Raw genomic sequence first — 18,465 nt, 5'->3', positions numbered from 1 at the left:
GTAATCATCTTCCTCCATAACAAGCCAAGAGCTTGTGCCAGAGCAACTAATTTTGCTTTTACTCCTGACTCCAATTTGTTACTACACTGTCCAACCTTCTTTCCATTAGAAATTGTCTAAATGTTTAGTTTGACTTAAAGCAGAACAAGTAATAATGTTTGCTTCAAGATGTAGATCAGTTTCCAGATGTAGATTGTTCAACGATTCTGGATTTAGCAGAAGAAAGAACTACATTTTGAGGTGTTTCTCAGGAGACTGGGTTTCAGGTATGTTTTAATATCATGTTTACAAAGAATCCACCTTTCAGATAAAAAGCACTTCAGAAAGTCTCGTTATGTCAGCAAGAATAGTTAAATCATCCCCCAATATTATCTCAGTTTTGATGAATGAAAAAGGACTAAACAAGATAGCTATGTCAGAAGTGTAATTTTATGAGGTGTCAAAAATTGTACTAATCTATTTTTAATTAATAGTCAGTAGGTAGTTATGGGAGCCAAAAAAAAAAAAAAAAAGAGAAAGAAAATGGGAATTAAGGGATAAAGGATATACTTGGTTAAAAAAATGAAAAATTACATTTTAATACCTGTGACATTCAGAAAACTCTTACAGAAATCTCCTGATTGATCTGAAATCTAGTTGTAACTTTGAAAACTACAGTACATATTAGAGTGTGGATACTATTCAGAGAAATTAAAACAATAATGATAATAGAAAAGATAACAATTATTGTTTGCAGTAACTTCCTCAATTACTGATTTTTTAAGAACAAATATATTTATCCTGTCTTGTAAGCATTGTATCTGAAGTCATGTTAGATTAATTCTGTTCCATGTTTTTCCCATTGCTAATACTTTTGTGATTTTACAATTATTTATACCTACGCAAGCTAGAAATTTTCAAATAGTATTTTAATTTATTTTTTGTGATCACAAATTATTAGTTAGATGCACAGCATGAGACTGATGTGACTTCACTCAGACATTTAAATGATACATAAGACTCAGCTAGCCACTCCAAGCCTCTTTAGTAACTGAAGAGCAAACATCTTTGAATGTCTGTGATTTGACCAGATAAATTGCCACTCTCTCTCTCCCCTTAATACTTAACAAATAAAGGAATTATCCCCAAAAACTAGACATACGATTGTCTTAAAATTATTGAAATTTTCTATCTTGCCATTATGCAGTGTTCTGTTCACAGTGCAAGTTAAGAGATTGCAATGAGTCATAGTCTATTGCACAATGGTGCAAAGTCTCCACATCTTTTCTGTACTCTTCACTGTAAATACCAAATGTGAAAACGTTGAACTTACTAGCTTGCGGTGGAACTTCAGTTGTTGTTCTCTGTCTCTTCATAGTCTTACTGTCCTTAAGTGCTCTTGAGGGATTAGATAACCTTGAGTTAAATAAAAAGAAAAGAAAAAAAAGTAATTTATTGTGAACAGTACAACCACAGAAGCTATGATGTTGATAACGGACTAGCCCTGGAAAATGACAAATGCAAATAAGGCAGGCAGTAATGTACAGCATGTTTAAGAACTTCTTATATATTAGCGAAGTACTGGGGAAATCATTTCTTATCTAGTATGGCAGTTTTTGATATATTTGCAAACACCATGATGCCGTTCTTAGAAATGCACTGTTTCTTATCAGTCCTCCCAGCCTTAATGTGTACATATATACACGTTTATAAACATGATTAATAAAAACCAAAATCAATTCAAAAACTATTTTACATATTTTACGGAGTGTGTGCTTACGAGATGAATTTTAAGTAAAACACTCAGTTCAAAGTATGTTTCTGAACAAGTTATTGCAGCTGTAGTTTGAACAAGACAGGATATTTACAAGGTAATTCTCATTATCTAGAAAGGTAATTTTGAGAACAATGTAAATAGAAGTAAGTAGAATCAAAAACATCCAGAGACCCCCCCCCCCCCCCCCCCCCCCCAAGTTTTATGAAGTTACAGAATTAAAAATGGAAAACATTAACAGAATATGCAGTTTAATAGCTTGGGTTCTGCTTAGGGAATACCCCTTTTTCTGTCCCATGCTCCCCTGAAAGCATTTTGGATCCTTCAAGATTGTAGCATGATAGATAGATGTTCATGTAGCTAATGCACAAATGGGTTTGTACCTCATCCAGCCTGAAGTTAGGAAAATGAGACACAATAATAACATAATAATAATAGAGGTGATAGCAATTTACCATCTTTTTAATTACTCAAAATTCAGATCCCTTTTTCCTCCAGCAGGCTGTTTGATTGCAGACAATTATATTGTCAGAATGTTTAGTATGATGGTGCTTCTCCTATCAAATGTTTTGATATGCAATGAAACAATATGGGGGTTGGACCCGATGACCTCTTGAGGTCCCTTCCAACACCTACAATTCTGTGATTCTGTGAATATTCTCTAAAAAGTCTTGGAACTGCCAATGGTTTTCCTGTTACAAAAATTAAGACTGGCAAATAACTCTCTTGGTCACTTTCTTCTTTAAACTTTTTGTATCTAGAAGGTTATCTGTTCCCCTTTGCTCATTTGGAGAGGTATTGCACTGCACAACACTTACATGATAAGGTACCACATTATTTTGTCTCATCTTCAATGAGCTAGTCAAAGAATGTGAAAGAAGTTTAAAAGATATATAATGTGGAAAAATATATTTCAGATAGCATATGAATAAAAACGGAGTGTCATTAAAGCCAAACATACAAAGAAGTACTGTCAGAACCAGAACGTTTTACTCAGCTTGATAAAAATGTCAGAGAAGCAACATAGTTATTCTGTATTTGAATTTCTATGCCTGTCAGTGATAACTTTTCACAGTGACATTTGAACATCTTATCCACATTTGTTAACTGAAACTCATGACACTATCCCTGCAAATCCAGGAAGTGTTTGAACATGAAAATTTTATAAGTAGAGGAAACAAAGAAATTATGGATCCGGTGTTCCAATACACCAAATTCTAATTGCTCCAGATTTTTGCTTGAGCTGACATCAGAAATTTTTGTCAAAATAAGAAAACAGTTTTCCAGTGACTTGTACATAAAGTTATTCTTCCTGTGTAGCTATCCCACGTTCTTGTATTTGGAAGTCAGTCTGTTTTATCTTTTATTATCTAAAACTTGTACGCTCAAATCCATGGTTAACCTACTGACAATTTCAGAAACTAAGAAAGAAGTCTTTGATCCTTGGAGTAGCAAAATCTTTGCTTTACTGACCAAAAATTTTATTTCTACTTCCTTAGGAGTACCAATTTTAAAACATTTTCATATCCCTTTATCTGTTACTCAAATGTCACCTTTTCTGAATTCTTTTCATTAAAGTTACATTTTGAAACTGAGTTCAGCTTTTCAGTCAGAGTAAATCACAACTTCTTTTCTTTAACTTTCCATTTTTTCTTCAGCTAGGGTTGACACAAACTTTTTTCAAATATTCAAATTATTTTTCTCTAGTGGAAGTTTATGTAGATTTGTACAGTATATTGCTCTCATATGACTCCGTCAGCTTTTACAGACTTTTACGTCACCTATAAGGATGTTTTCCAGTGATATATAAATCAATAGTTCAGAGACTTCATTGTCAAACAGTTGATCCTAGGCACTAATACACAAAGCATTTCAATGTATAATATACCAAAGCAGGAAACTTCCTCTCTCCCATTCTCTAACATCATTCATTATGTGAATCTTTACAGCATGGCTATTGATTTCCTAATACAAGAACACAGAATCTTTTATTTCTCCTTTTCTTAACACAAAAATCACTTTTAGACACCTTATGCGAGATTTTTGCTCTATTCCACCCACTAACCTGGAGGAAATGAGACTGAAAGCCTCTTATGCCATTGGTTGAGTACCAATGTTCACTGAAACAACAACAACAAAAATTAAAGATCACTACATCTCAATTATACATTCTCTCTCTGAAGTTTTCTGTTTTCAGAGAAAAACTTTTTTTTTTTCCTCTAATGATGTTGTCTGGCTTTTAGCTATATTGTTGTTTGTTTTCCTAGATTATTTGAAGTGAAGGTGTATGCAGATGTCTTATTTTTGAGGCTTGAAGCACTGGTGGGAAATTACTAGAAATTACTGCTGAAAACATACCCACAAAAAAACCTTTAACTTAGTTACTTCCTTTTTGTGTTGAGGTGAAAATGCTAATACTTTTTTTTAAATGATCTTTGGGTAGCTGTGCAGTCTCTTAAGCGATTTTCTTCATTCCAGTCAAACAAATTTCCTTACTCTAATCTCTGTGTAAGAAAGCTTATATTGACTAATTTGTGGCTATTGGTGTTTGTATTCCCTGCACAGGCAGAGCACCCACACTATCTAGCTCATTACTGAAAATTGCTTCAGAATGCCTTCAGTATGAAAGGTGCTATTATAGTATCAAATTCTCCTCCAGTCTGCATTTCAAATTCTTGATTAAAAGAGTACTTTGGGGTAACAGCTTCTCCATTAACAACTCACCTGTATGTTTCACCCTGAATAATTCTAAATAATTTGTTACAGCCAAGGAAGTTTAAGGCTGCTTAGAATAATAGCCTACTATCATTGCTTCAAATGAGATGTTTATTACAACGTCAGATTTGTTATTATCAAATATTATATTCAGTCAACCACTGACACCAATAGAAGCTTCTAAACTTCTGTGGTGAATAGGAGCAATCCAGGGCTAACATTAAACACTGATATAAGTGTATGATCTTCAAACATGTAAGTTAAAGGTAGATTCAGATTTATTTTTTTTCTATGCATAACAGTCTGAAATACAATTTTGAAAAATTGCCATTAAAAGATACATACACAGTCTTTGCAGTAAGCATTATATACACTTTTGCAAGAGTATGGACAGGACCAGGTTGTCTTACTCTTGCTTTTGGGAGTCTGGTAAGATGCACAACCTTAACATAGTGGTCTCCAGAGAGACAAAGGCTTACCAAAAACAAATTAAAATGAAGTTCAGGACACAGAAATCCAAGGCCTGTTTATGCATTAGTTTGTTTGGTTTAGCAGCAGTTACTGAGGACTAGAAAAAGTTAAGTATTCTGAGGGAAATGGTGCCACGGACTGCATTTCTTGTGTCCCTTGTCAAAAAAAAAAAAAAAAAAGTACTAAAAGCACTGAGTGGGTGGTGGTGGTTTTTTTTGGTGTTTTAGTTTTGGTTTTGTGGTGGTGGTGGTGAATGGGGGTATACCAAGGTAGCAGAGGCCTAATTTGATTACCAGAGGTCAAGTCTAGAAGCATTGGGTGCTGAGGATGTCAAGGACCAAGAACACCATCATAAGCCTGGGTTATGGCTGAAATGGCAGAGAAACCCTGAAAACACCAAATAGCTGTATCCTAACTATACAGCTGAAGTTGGGATTGTAGGACTTGGAAACCAGACTGCTAGGAGAGGCTCTGTGGAGAAGACCTGAGGCGAGACTCCCTGGGCCTTTGTCCCAAGCAGCGGAGTAACATTTACCTCAGGCCCTCAGCGTTGGCCTGAGCAATGGTGTCCCCACACCTGTGTTGGCCTTTTGCCTGGCTGACGGGACATCTCAGCCTGCCCTCACTGTGGACCAGTGTGGTGGCCAGTGGCCAACCTCAGTTATTCCCACCACTGGCACCACTCTCCCTGTCAGATGCAGAGGGCTGCAACTGGTGCGTGAGGACCCCAGGAGGCCATTTTACCTCTCCTCTGCTGCTCCTCAACAGGATTTTCCTCAGAGCTGCTTATGCTCTTCGCCTCCCCACAAGCTTCCCAGCACAGCAGCAGGAGACAAAGGCTGCCTTCCCTGCAGGCCTGTGTGGGAGAGGTCGGGTTTGGCATACTGTTATGAGGCCTGACTCATGGCCCATGTCCTGCTACAAAGTGCCTCCCACCTTTGAAAAGAAATCTGATTGCCCCGTTCCAGTGGCCCCTGACCTCAGGCCCCGGAAGATCCTTCTTCATCAGCACAAAGACTTTTATTTCCAGGTAAAACTAAATTGCCAACACACCTCAGGCACTGAGATACGTGACAGAACTGCTTTTCTCTGCACAGGTATAGCTGTAAGCAGAGCTGTAAGCTCAGTTATGTTTAACATTGGATCTTCTCCCCACCAGAAAGGCCCATGTCCTGGAATTTAGAGGCATAAAAGCAGTAAAGCTGCTTCAGAAGAGTTTAATATCCAAGACAGGAGTGAGTAGGCAGAGACAAAAACAGCTTCAGAAGTGATCTAAGAAATTAGGTCAGACTTAGTTCCCATCAGGGTATGCCAATCCCTTAAGTGACTTAAATATGCATGTAAACTGCTTTATCAAAGTACTTCTTGACATCCTTACACAGAGAAAAGTTTCTTTCTACTATTCATACAATTGATTACCAAATCAAATCAAAAGTAGTTTTTAAAAATCAAATTTGTGAATTTTGAGGACATTCCTTTACTTCTAAAAAATGATGTCACAAGTTCCCAAAGGAAAAACTGCCAAAGCCAAATGTGCGGGGTGACTTGATACACAGGAAATTGCAGCCATAGGCTGGATTAATGGTAGAGAAATTATGAAATTGCATCTGCAAAGGTAAATGTCAGACACCTCAGGATCTAATCTAGAGAAGAGTAAGAAAAAATCAGACATATTTTAGTCTTGTACCATAACTTGGTTGAATCTTCAGCTTCAAAAATGGTACATCTAGTAGGAATATATCAGAGCCGTTTTCATCTACATCTGAAAAAACGTAATACTGAAGGTTGAAAATCTGTAATAATTTATGGCAGCTCATAAAATTCCGAAAAATCAATCCTTACATATCTTGGATGATATTTATATTTTCAGAAGAACTCTTGATTTAATTACTCATTATAAACATTTTACAATCTCTGGAGAACTGTGCAGGTTGTTTTTCCCTGTACATCTTTAGCAAGGATATCAGTTTGGTCCACAATGATCTGAGTAGTTTACAGAAATGTGGGAGATAGAAACTGAGAGGCAAGCCTTCCATTTAATAATAATACATATCATCCATGAAAGGCATAGCCTTCAGTCAAGTACAGGCAATAAAATTAATTAGGATAAAGTCAGAAATGAGATTTTGATCAAAAAAGTGCAGACTAACTATTCTGTTATTTACACTTCCCCCCATAAAGAAGTTTGAAATAATGTTTTCCCCCACTGATAGCCAAGTAACTCTAGGCTATAATGTTTCTTTGATAAAAGTATAAAGCAAAATACTTTCAACACTGCCGAAAAAAAAATCCACAAGCTCAGCCTCAGTTCTGATGACCTTGATCTAAGTACATCACATAGACTTTGAAATGAAGAACACAACTTAAAAGGAAGGACAAATAATTTGAGTCCTGTTGTAGTTCAAAGTTAAAATTACATATCTTCCAATAAAAGACAAAACTTTGAAAATTACTTGGTTTTGCGTTATATTGCTACATGTTCATTGTAAAGTTAATGTTTTCTAGCAGGTCTTCACTATGATGAATTTATCTACGCATTTGAATCAGAAGCAAGCAAAATATGTTCAAAATTAAATTCAAATCAGTTAGATCTATTTCATCTTCATTTTGGACATGGTCCTGGCCGTGTACCACCAAGAGGACACTATAATCACATATAGGAAGAGGACAAATGGGTGGGCTGACTAGACCATAATCTGAACGATGAGTCTACAAAGCATGAGAAACAGAGCCACTAAGTAAACAGGTAAATAAAATTAAGTGGGACAAGCTGAGATAGAGAAGATGTGGATCTACAATTAGAATAAATAAGACAAAATGAATGGGAAGGGATTAAACATGGCAAGGGAGAACAGAAGAATCTTTGACTACTGGCATAAACCCTTCTTTGGAATCCACATTGGAAACAAGATTCCTGACGCTTACTGTTCTGTCAGCTATGATCTGAAAAAAAACATCAGCCATGTTGAAAACACAGAGTTTAAATTACGGCATTTACTTTTTTGCTACTGTTTATTTTGAATCTGTAAGATTTTCTCTTTTCAGATATCTGGAACTTTTAATAAGTAACATTCAAACATTTGGTTATTAAATGAAACTCATTGATTCTCAATTCAATTTAGAATTCAACATTTGCTCATGTCTCTGACTCAGCATTCAAAATCAATTTGCTCTATCCTGGCACATTGTTTTTTATTTATCATCATCCTGGTATGTGTGTGTGTCTGTAACTATTTTGTTCAGTTACATATAAAACAAAAATTCTAAAACATTAGCTATATTTAAATGATAGCTACCTTCTGACCATGAATTCAAAATTGGCATTTCTCAGCATCAAACAAGCAATCCAGGTAGCAAGACGTGATACAACATCTTACTTACCTTACAGCCCACTTTAGACTGCACTAGGAACAGATGTAAGCTCATAGACAAATGAACACAGTTACATATATCTCCTAACTTATTAAGTTGCTAACTTTGCAAGAATTAACAGCTTCATAAGGATTGACTGAAACTTCAGTGAGAGTAACTGTTATGGTTTCAGGTGGTACTGACTCAGTGATATTCACACTGTCCCTCTACTATAGATGATGCCATCTCCCTTCAAAGTAAGAAGGACAGAACAAGTGCCCATCCCATGGTCTTTGAATTTAAACTCATGTTTACCTGCAACTTCAATTAAAGGTCCAGAAATTGGCTAGAAATTGTTGAAACATTATTTAATATTCCTGATTCTGTTAAGAAACCTATTACTTCTGACATAATTGGCAATAGCAAAAAGCTTAGGAACAGTAGTTGTTGTATACATTCGTCTTTACTTGTGAAAGATGGAAAGTTGTGTCTCTTAAAGAACCTGAGTTTTTAAAATTGTCATGCTGTATTTACAGAGATCAAAGTATGCATGTCTTGCTTACTGCATTTCACAAAATAATTATATCTACATCAAACTCTGAGCAGGGAACAAAGCTCTGCAGCTCTCTGCCAACAAAGAGGCAGCTCTCTAGAAGTGTGGTACCAGACCAAGCAAGACTTGGCTATCCCACTCATAAGAATGCAAGACATGTCACAGTCAATAAAAGAACTCAAGAATGCACTGGAAAATGAAATAGGGTTGATAGTCCTTTGCATTGGACTAGTAAGTGTAAGGAAGACACAATCACAATAATGCCTTTTGTTCAGATAAGAATCTTGTCTCCTGTTTTTTTTTTTTTCTTGTTTTCTTCGTTTTATTTAGTACTGTAGACCATGGATCGCCCGTGTCAGTCCCTGAAAAGCAATTTTTAGAAAATAAATTGAAGGCTTTACTTGAGTTGCCTGAATGACATGACTTTTCTGACTCTAAACTTCAAAATTTACAGCTTATTTTTATTCCTTTTTTTTTTTTCTCCCATCAAAATGTGGCAGGTTTTGAAGCATTCAAGAAATCATCATTTTCTAGCTGCCATACATGCTCTCTGAGGACATAAACTCTTACTGCTAGGACAAGTGAAATCAAGACTTATCATCTAGGATGGTATGTAAACAGATCTCATTCCTTGACCCCCTGTTGCTCACAGGATGATATTTACTCAAAAGCGTTTGTTTTGCATAGAAAGGCTCAGCAAAGCTTGCTAGCAAATAGCACCTACATTTGCTTCCTATATGTTAAACTGTAATAACTCTACTTCTAGTAATTATTTCTTGAACTATGACTGAGTAAATAGGCAGTGCAGATGCCTCTAATGCCTTTTTTCTTCACTTCATATTTTGCTACATTTCAAAGAGAAACTGGCCGTCCATTTGAAGTACCATGCTGAACCACAGATGGTTACAGCCCACACCAGCTGGGAGAGCCTGTGATGTGGTAATGGTGTCTTAATATATAGGCAATTGCCTGGTTGGCTCATAAAAATGGTGAAAAAAGCTAAAAATCTCTTCCCTAAGTAAAACCAAGTCATCTGAAGTAACTCATTTTTGTAACTAAAAATCTCCCAAACCACATTTCTGCAGAACTGGCTTTTCAAAAAGGGAGCATTTGCACAATTTTCTAGAGAAAAATCAGCATAATGGAGAAGAGCCACAGGGGAGCAAGAGAGTAGCCTGAACAAAGTTCGATTTACTGAACAAAGTAAATTGAAATATCTTGGCAGCATCATTTACTATTTCCTGGGGAAGAAATAATAGAATTATGAAAAGCTTTAAATGGTTATGAAAAAAATTTCTCACATTGACTGAAATATTGATGTTAAAATTGCCTAGGTATGACAACTGAGATAATGTTATTCAGGTAACTTTTATATTTATTGATTCTTCTTTTAACATGCAAACAACTTCATTTTTTTTTCCCCAACTATTTTCTGATGTTGTGTTGTGGTTTAACCCGGCCACACAGCCATTCACTCACCCTCCCTCCCCCTCCCTCTCTGGGATGGGGGAGAGAAACAGGAAAGTGAAGCCTGTGAGTTGAGATAAAGACAGTTTATTAAGACAGGAAAATAATAATAATAATGATAATAGTACTACTACTAATAATGTGTACCAAACAAGTGATGCACAATGCAATTGCTCACCACCTGCTGACCGATGCCCAGCCTATCCCCGAGCAGCCGGCCCACCCACCCCAGCTAGCCACCCCTATATATTGTTTAGCATGACATCAGATGGTATGGAATACCCCTTTGGCCAGTTTGGGTCAGCTGTCCTGGGTCTGTCCCCTCCCAGCTCTTGCTGCACGCCTAGCCTGCCTGCTGGCAGGACAGAGCGAGAAGCTGAAAAGTCCTTGGCTTGGTGTAAGCACTGCTCTGTAACAAAACATCAGCACGTTATCAGCACTCTTCTCATCCTAATCCAAAACATAGCACCCTACCAGCTACTAGGAGGAAAATTAACTCTGTCCTAACTGAAACCAGGATATGTTGATACATGAAGACTCTATTATTCTCTTTTTATTTATTTTATTATTATTTTTCCCCTAACCATTCAGATCTTTGCAAGTTCCTCTCTACTCAAATAAAAGCTTAATTTTATTTGGTTGATTTTCAGGATATTTTTTTCTCCTTTTAAAATACTCAGTTATTTGCTAAATAATATACATGGCAGAATTTTCTCTCCTGTAAAGCTTGGAGGGAAGTAGAGCTCCTGTGATTAAATTTGCCTGTAAGAGGATAATATATTGTAAATCAGCAGTGATAATAGTCCATTACAATTAAAACACAAGAATTAAATGACTACTTTATGACAAAACATTTCATAAACCATGAAAAGTAATTTCATTAAGAAGTATAAACTTGGAAAAAAAAGTACAGATGCATATGCCAAAGGTTTCACTTGTGTTTTTTTTTTTTTTTAAAGTCAGGATATAAGAACAACTGCGAAAATGGACTGTGATGTCAAGTTGTACATACATTTCAAGGGATGTGCTATCATATGATGTATTAATGCAATTTGCATTAATTCCTAATAAAAATACAAATTTCATGTTAACTATTTGATAGGTCTCTTTATAATTTGTCTTATGCTAATATTTGAACTCATTCTCTGTGCCATAAAACATTATTTGAAACAAATTAACCTCAAACCATAATCAAATCAATTTATTTGCTTGTCTGATAATTTGTAGGATAGGCTATAACATCAATGACTGTAAAGCGGTGTAGCCTGACCACATCATGTGAGATCACACTATCGGATGTTTGAAGATGTGGCCTTTGTTTATTTTTGTTTAGGAGCTATATGTACTATAATTATTTATTATAAATATCATATAGCTGTTGGGTTCTCTGTATGGCAGAAACTATCTAGAATATCAGAAATAAGTCAGAGAAAGCTATTTGTGAGAAAGCAAATCAGAGTCAGCCAATAAAGGTTTCACACCAAGAAAGGATCTTTTTTACACGCACAATTAATTACTAGTTCTATTATGGCCAACACGGATGACCTAGTTTTCACTTCTTAAAGCTAAGACATGCCAAGAGAGTACAACTTTTGAATCTGGAGTAATAAGGTAGTAACAGAGAACAGGAGGGTAGTGAGGAGTTCACAGGACTGAGATAAATGGTTCTGACTGTCCCTCTATGTGGCAGAATGTGCTCTACCAGTCTTCTCACAGATTTTAGTCATTTTATATCTTCTTCCTTTCTGTAAAGAAAAAACAAACAAACAAACAAAAAAAACAGAAAACAAAACACAAACAACCCACTGTTTTGAAAAGGTTTCAAATCTTTATATTCAGATATTCAGATATGGTCGCAGTCTTTTAAAAGGAAAGACTTGTAATTGCTAATTTGCCTGTCATGTTGTGTTTAAAATAGTCTGGATATAGAGAACAAGTTCTGTACTGTATTAAACTGCAGGGCCACCCAACTTAAGAAGATGAATTATGTTTATATATTATCTACCAGAATAATTGCTCTTCTTTGCAAGAATACTAAATTATTGGTGTAATAAAATAGCCGAGTTTAAAATAAATATCTCAATTCAATGCACACAAACAGGATAGTTTTTAATCAATGTAAATTAACTGAGGCTATATAACCTTCTCTCTAAATCTATTTTTTTCCTTTTAGATTTAAATAGTGTGTCATTGCTCTCTATAATACAGTCTAACTTCATGTTCGCTGGAGTCATTTTTTCCTTTATTGTCAGTTTAAGTGCTCTACAAATCCTCCCAAGTCTCCAGGTAAACATTATCATAACTACCAAAAGCTTTTTCTGTGGTTTAGTAGCAGCATCAATATCACCAGCAAATACATGGAATTCTTCTCAATAATCTCTTCTTCCTTGAAGACTTAGGACAAAACGTGAAAAAGCTGGGACAGTGTCTTCCTGTCTAACAGAACACTTCCATTTACTATCTTAACCTCTATAGTCAAGTTTAAAAGTCATGATGCTAGTCAGATAGGTTCAGCTGAATTGTTTCATTTAATTTTACTTCATCTTATGTCTTTCATACACAGAATATTAGTGCTTTCTCATTAAAGATAAGAAATGAGAATGAAGTGCTGTAATAAATTGGGTACATTGCCCTCATACAACCAGAAATACAGATGATTTTTGAAGATTGGCTAAAGTTTGAAGAATGTGGGTAGCAATTGCGCACAGCAGGAAACAGTAAAAGATAGAGATTTGAGGAAATCTTTCCAGAACTAAATATATGACCTGTGCATTATCCACTTGAAAACACACAGCCCAGCTATACTAACTATTTATAATTTTCTCTTCGTATTGGTACTGCAAATTAAATAACAAAAAATGTTGGTTAAGAAAGTGATTATACATGCACTTGTTCAATTTATGCTTTTTTTTTTCCTGAAGTAGAGTTCTAAATGATAATACAGGAGGAGTAAGACTAAGTCACAATATTTCCTCTCCAATCCTATCTTTTGTAGAACAAACTTACACTATTCACTATGCTATTGCCATCCTATTATGCAACATAGTTGTGAAATTCTTAGAATTTTTGTCAAGAGTGAAACTAGATAAAGAAAAAAAGAAAGAAAACCCAAGACATTTCAACAGCTGTGGAAGCAAAATTATTCCTATTTTTAGCATTCAAATATAAATACTAAAAATAACACAAGAAATAGAAACACTTGAAAAAAAGTCTGTAGAAATAAGGAAACACTTTGGAAATTGACAGGATTATGAATGGAAAAAAGAAGAAGAGATTGGATTCTGAGATTGTGTTTATGGAGTTAAAAATTCATCTCAGTATTCTGAGATAGATCAGAAAATCAGAGAAGAGTGATGTGGAATTCCTATAATGGATTCTGCAATCAGTAAATAAGGTTTTGCAAAGGATCTGAAAAGTGTACTGCCAAGTGACATTCACTAGAACTTAATTCACTCTCCTTTGACAACTAATATATGAGAAATTACTTGCAAACCTTATTGTATATGATTGAAACCGTCTAGTAGTTTGTAGTACTAGAAGTACTACAACAATACTTCCTTTCTTATAGTTATCCAGGAATAAGCCAAAACTGATTAAGAGCCCCAGGATTTGGCCCTCTATTTTTTTAAAAAAGTAACTCTTCAAAGAGATGATTCTGAGTCAAAGTTACAGCTCTATGCTGCTCTCAGACTTCATTGGTATGAATCCAATTATTAACTTGAATTTTACCACTGCACTTACTGTAATTGTTTCTAAATCCTGAATATAATTTTAGATATTGAAATCCTGAAAAGATTACTTCTTTGTTTCACCTTAAAAAGTAAGAAGAAATAAAAGAGCTGGCAAGGAGGAGTAACACGGAATATCTGATTTGCACATGGAATGAGCATACTAGTACCTTAAGGACATTGTCGTCTTCCCTTTCTATTTCTTTACTTTATCTTACCAGATATATGTGAAATGGTGTCTGAATTTACCACTTCCTACAGTAACTTTGAAATGTGAGTTTCTGCTGAAGAGAAGTAAACCTCAGATCTCAGCCACTGAAAATTTCAATGTCTTTTACTCAGCACTGAAGACCTCAAAACCAGACTACTTGATTTTTCCGAGAGGGAAGGGTGTTATCCATACACAATAAAAGAATTAGAAGTCTATGGAGAAAGTATTTTATTATTTGAAGACTTTCTTCAAACAGTTATCCCTGGACATTACATTTATTGCTAAATCTACACTCATTGCTTTTATTTAATGAAATGCATCTTAAACAAATGTGTTTCTGATAGTTCTGTCACTTTTTCCCCTTTTAAAAGATGAGTAATAAATGCATTAATCATAAGTGTTTGTTCTGTAAGCACATATGTATCTTCATGGTAGTGAGGGACACTAAGTGACATAGGAATTAAATATTATGTTCAGGGTTACCATAAAAGATTAAATGTAGACAAAGGTTCTATAAAATATATTAAATTGAAGCCAAAGTTAACATGCATGCCCATCGATCCTTAGATATATTACAAACTAGATAGAAGATAACTTGGTAGAAAACTGCCAGTAAAAATACTGTCATAAAATTTCATTGCCAAATGACTAGGTCTAAAGTTAAGCTTATAATTTATACTTGAGAAATAATCTTTGTGAGACATTGTGCACTAAAACAGTTGCTGTTGCTAGAAGGTGTCTGTGTTAATTCTTGGATCCTCAAGATAAAAGCTCCATTCATAAATTATTTTTTGAACAATTCTTGAATGAAAGTACTTTGAAGTGGATTAATTTGTCAGAAAGAAAACTTGGAATTAAGAAGCTAATACCATTTAAAGAACACAAGTTAGCACTACTTGAAAGCAAAGTCATTCCTCACAGAAGAGCATTTTTTTTTTTTCATTATTGATTCAATTTTGGGTAGAATAGAATCAAGAAAATATCAGGAGCTGAAAGAAGGAAAGGAGCTGTGATTCTAACAAATTACATTATTTAAAAATTAAGCTGTGGCTTGCTGTAAGAGAACAACTGAGCCAAAATCCATAGTGGAACAAAGGTTTTGCTAGGAAAGTGTGTCAAAATCCTTCTTCAATTGCCAAGTGGCTAACTGTTAAAAGAGGAGGGACAAGGAAATGATTTTGCTTAAGGAGAGTTGTAAGTGAACGTGATGACAAATGTTTAGTGCATGGCTAAAAAGATCTTGTATAATTATCTTCTAATTTTACAACAAATGTGGTTCAAGTAAACTATGGAAAACACTACAGAAAAGATTTTACTTTATCTCCCTTCCTGTTTTCATATATAAGTAAAAGGTTACTTTCCTTTCTCAATACCCCTAAAGCACTTCTACAGTCTTTCTTCTCATCTCAGCAATTCCTATAAGTCCCTGTTTCTTAGAGTTCACACATGTAGATTCCTTATTCCACCCCTATACACATACCTAATCTCATTATGTAGTACTGTTCAATATTCTCAGTATTGGCCTCGTGAGGAAACACAACAAAAGTTGAGGAAAAAAAACACCACACACAAAACAAACAAACAACAACAAAAAATCCCACAAAGTAAAAAGAGAGAAAAGTGGTAAACTGGTCCTGTACAATTCTATAATTTAGGTTAACATTTTTAGATTGGGAAGCCAAGAATTCTACAATATCATTTTTCTTATGCAATTATCAAACAAACCAAAAAGTGTAATTCCTGCTATTATTTTGGTAAAATCACCTTGAAAACATTTTTATTGTGTAGCCATGTCTCTTCAAAGAGAAGAGCCGGGATGTTACAAAGAATACTCGCTAAAACAAGGCAAAAGTCTGTAAACTTATTTTGAAAGGAAATTTGTATTCATATTAATGAGTAATGTGGAGCAATAGCAACAAACCTGTAGAACAAAAGAATTGGTACTGAGGCCTCAACTTTTACACTGCATGTGGTCTGAGTTTTATTTCAATATTCAGTCTGACCCTCCGGACCTCTTGTCTCCACCAGTAAATGGTTCAGAATGCTCCCTATCCTCGTTACTATTCTCAACTAAAAGCTAATCTAGACAGAGCTTGCAAGTATTAACACACACACACACACACACACAGGAAAAGGGAAAAGAAAAAATGGGGGAGTTTCCTCCTTTTCTCCCATTGTTCCATCAAAATATTTACAAAATGATGAAATATTTGTCCTTGGAACACATACCTGTGCAAAGGTTTGATTGTTGACTTCACTATGGTTTCAATAAACCAGGCAGCAACATTATGGTAGAAAGCAGTGTGAATGCCTGAAGAAAAATTTGCAGAAAATATTTTATGGTCACAGTTTGCTGCAGGCTAACATTCATTGTAGACTTACAGAGTAGTCACAAAGTTAACGTGAACAGAAACACGTGTAGGAAAAATGGCATACTGTTTACAGATAGCCCACTAGTGTTCATCATAGCTGGCTTTTAGAAACACTTTGACGATATATTAGTGTGCCCAGAAAGAAAAAAAATAAAAATAAAAAAATAAATTGGCAAAATATTTTTTTTCAGAACAGTATAACTCTCCACATGAGTGTCACATAGACATTTTCTCTATATATAGTTTTTAAAGTAAAAAAAAAGAGCTAAAACAACCCCCCCCCCCCCCCCCTTCACCTTATCTAGGTCAAGTTAGTCTACTGCCTTCAGTGTGAATACCCCTGTGTACAGGAGTTAGCTCACTGTGCCTCCAAACAAACCAGAAAGATCACTAGTTACAGATATAAATACTCAGACAATTTTCTTTTCTTCTCTGAGATGATAAAGTGAAGATTCTGTGTAACTGACTGTGCTGAACTCTAGCAGAAACAGCATCTTCATATTTTTTAGAAAAAAAACATACAACGTTTGTTATTACATTAAAAAAATTAACCTTCTCAACATTTTTCTTTCTGGCTTCAGTAACAAATTTTGGTTTTAAGCTTTAAAAAAATCAACACATTCAGGGATTTTTTTCAGATGCAATGAAAGAATAAAAATGTCATAGATTATGTATGAATTATTATAGCTGTACTATTCCACCATAGTTTCAACAAGCAAGGGATTTAATGTGTGAAGGCATTATCAGCAGTCTGCTTTCAGTACCTCATCATTTTAAAACAAAATTGACTTAATGGGCTGGATGAAAGATGGAGTTTCCAATTAGGGAGGAGGAAGTCATTGAAAAGTGGGCTGGTGGAATTTAGGCTCTTCTGAAATAACAGCATTCAGCAAACAATATTACTGTTTAAATCCAATATGTAATAAAAGAAGCAGATGGATGAAGTAATTCAGGTCAATATGGATATATAAGCTGTGTGGCATTTTGGCAAATGCACAGTTTGATACAGTTTCAACTATTCTGACTGCCTGTACAGGCTGAACAAATGATAAAAAGCAAGGCCCACCTCCAGTAATGAACCATATCAATGGCCACAAAAATTCCCCGGAGTATTCAGTTACACCTCTAAATATTAGGAAAAACATTGAAACACAACTCAGACATTCCCTGAAAAGCAAAACAAGATTTCTCACATTACTTACTGAAGAAATAGTACGGAATTTTGGAAAACAAACAAGCAACAACAAACCACAAGAAATAGCTTATATTACAAATATTCAGAAAACTCATTAAATTATTTTCCTGCTGCCCTGTGCCACATAGAAAATCTGGTTAATATCTGTCACTATTCTGCAAATCAATACCCAGTCTTACAATATTTCAACTTTACTGCCGCTTCTTAGAGGAGGCACCCTGGGAAGGGAATATCTCTGAATTTCCAAATTCAAGAGGTAGCGGTTTCAGTTGGTTAGAACATTTTCGGAGCTCTCATAACAGCATTGCAATTATTATGCAAGAACTTCTGCCTAGATATTGTTTTCACTGACCAAAATCTTGATGAGGACACACAAGTACTCACTTGTAGCTAGCTGCTCTCTTCTGGAAGTCTCACTTGTTCAAAACTGACCCCACTTCAAGAAGATGCTGAAATTCATCAGTTTGAACATTACTTCAAACTATGGGTTTTAACACTGCAGAAGGATTGTTGTCTGACTCTTCCCAACTTTAAATGTAATACATCTCTTCAGAATGACTAGACTATCATTTCCTGAGTAAAGCGTAACTTACTGATGTATCTACAGTACTGATATGAAACCTCAGGATGTTTTTCCACAGCACTTTAA

General features: G+C 35.1%; 1 protein-coding gene across 16 annotated transcripts in view; it reads right to left on the bottom strand.

The window, feature by feature from the left end:
• The window catches only part of LOC310881173 (uncharacterized protein), a 79,645-nt gene that overhangs the window by 46,059 nt on the left and 15,121 nt on the right, over positions 1 to 18,465 (bottom strand). For 6 of the 16 annotated variants that reach the window (XR_014572175.1, XR_014572176.1, XR_014572177.1 and 3 more), the window contains 3 exons: positions 17,688 to 17,788; positions 16,479 to 16,560; positions 10,006 to 12,055 (listed from right to left, as the gene is read on the bottom strand). Coding sequence is in view for 2 of the 16 variants with exons in the window: in XM_083798095.1 (XP_083654221.1) it covers positions 1,313 to 1,395; positions 16,479 to 16,560; positions 17,688 to 17,766 (244 nt within the window). In the remaining 14 variants the exon portion in view is untranslated. Of the gene's footprint in view, positions 1 to 1,312; positions 1,396 to 9,048; positions 9,206 to 10,005; positions 12,056 to 16,478; positions 16,561 to 17,687; positions 17,789 to 18,465 lie in introns of those variants that run through there. The other 10 variants (XR_014572173.1, XM_083798095.1, XM_083798094.1 and 7 more) reach the window with 6 other exon arrangements.

Source organism: Anser anser (assembly GCF_964211835.1).
Source record: "Anser anser genome assembly, chromosome: 14".
NCBI classification, from domain to species: domain Eukaryota; kingdom Metazoa; phylum Chordata; class Aves; order Anseriformes; family Anatidae; genus Anser; species Anser anser.
The sequence above is the reverse complement of the archived record's forward strand: the minus strand, read 5'-3'. Positions and strand labels throughout refer to the sequence as shown.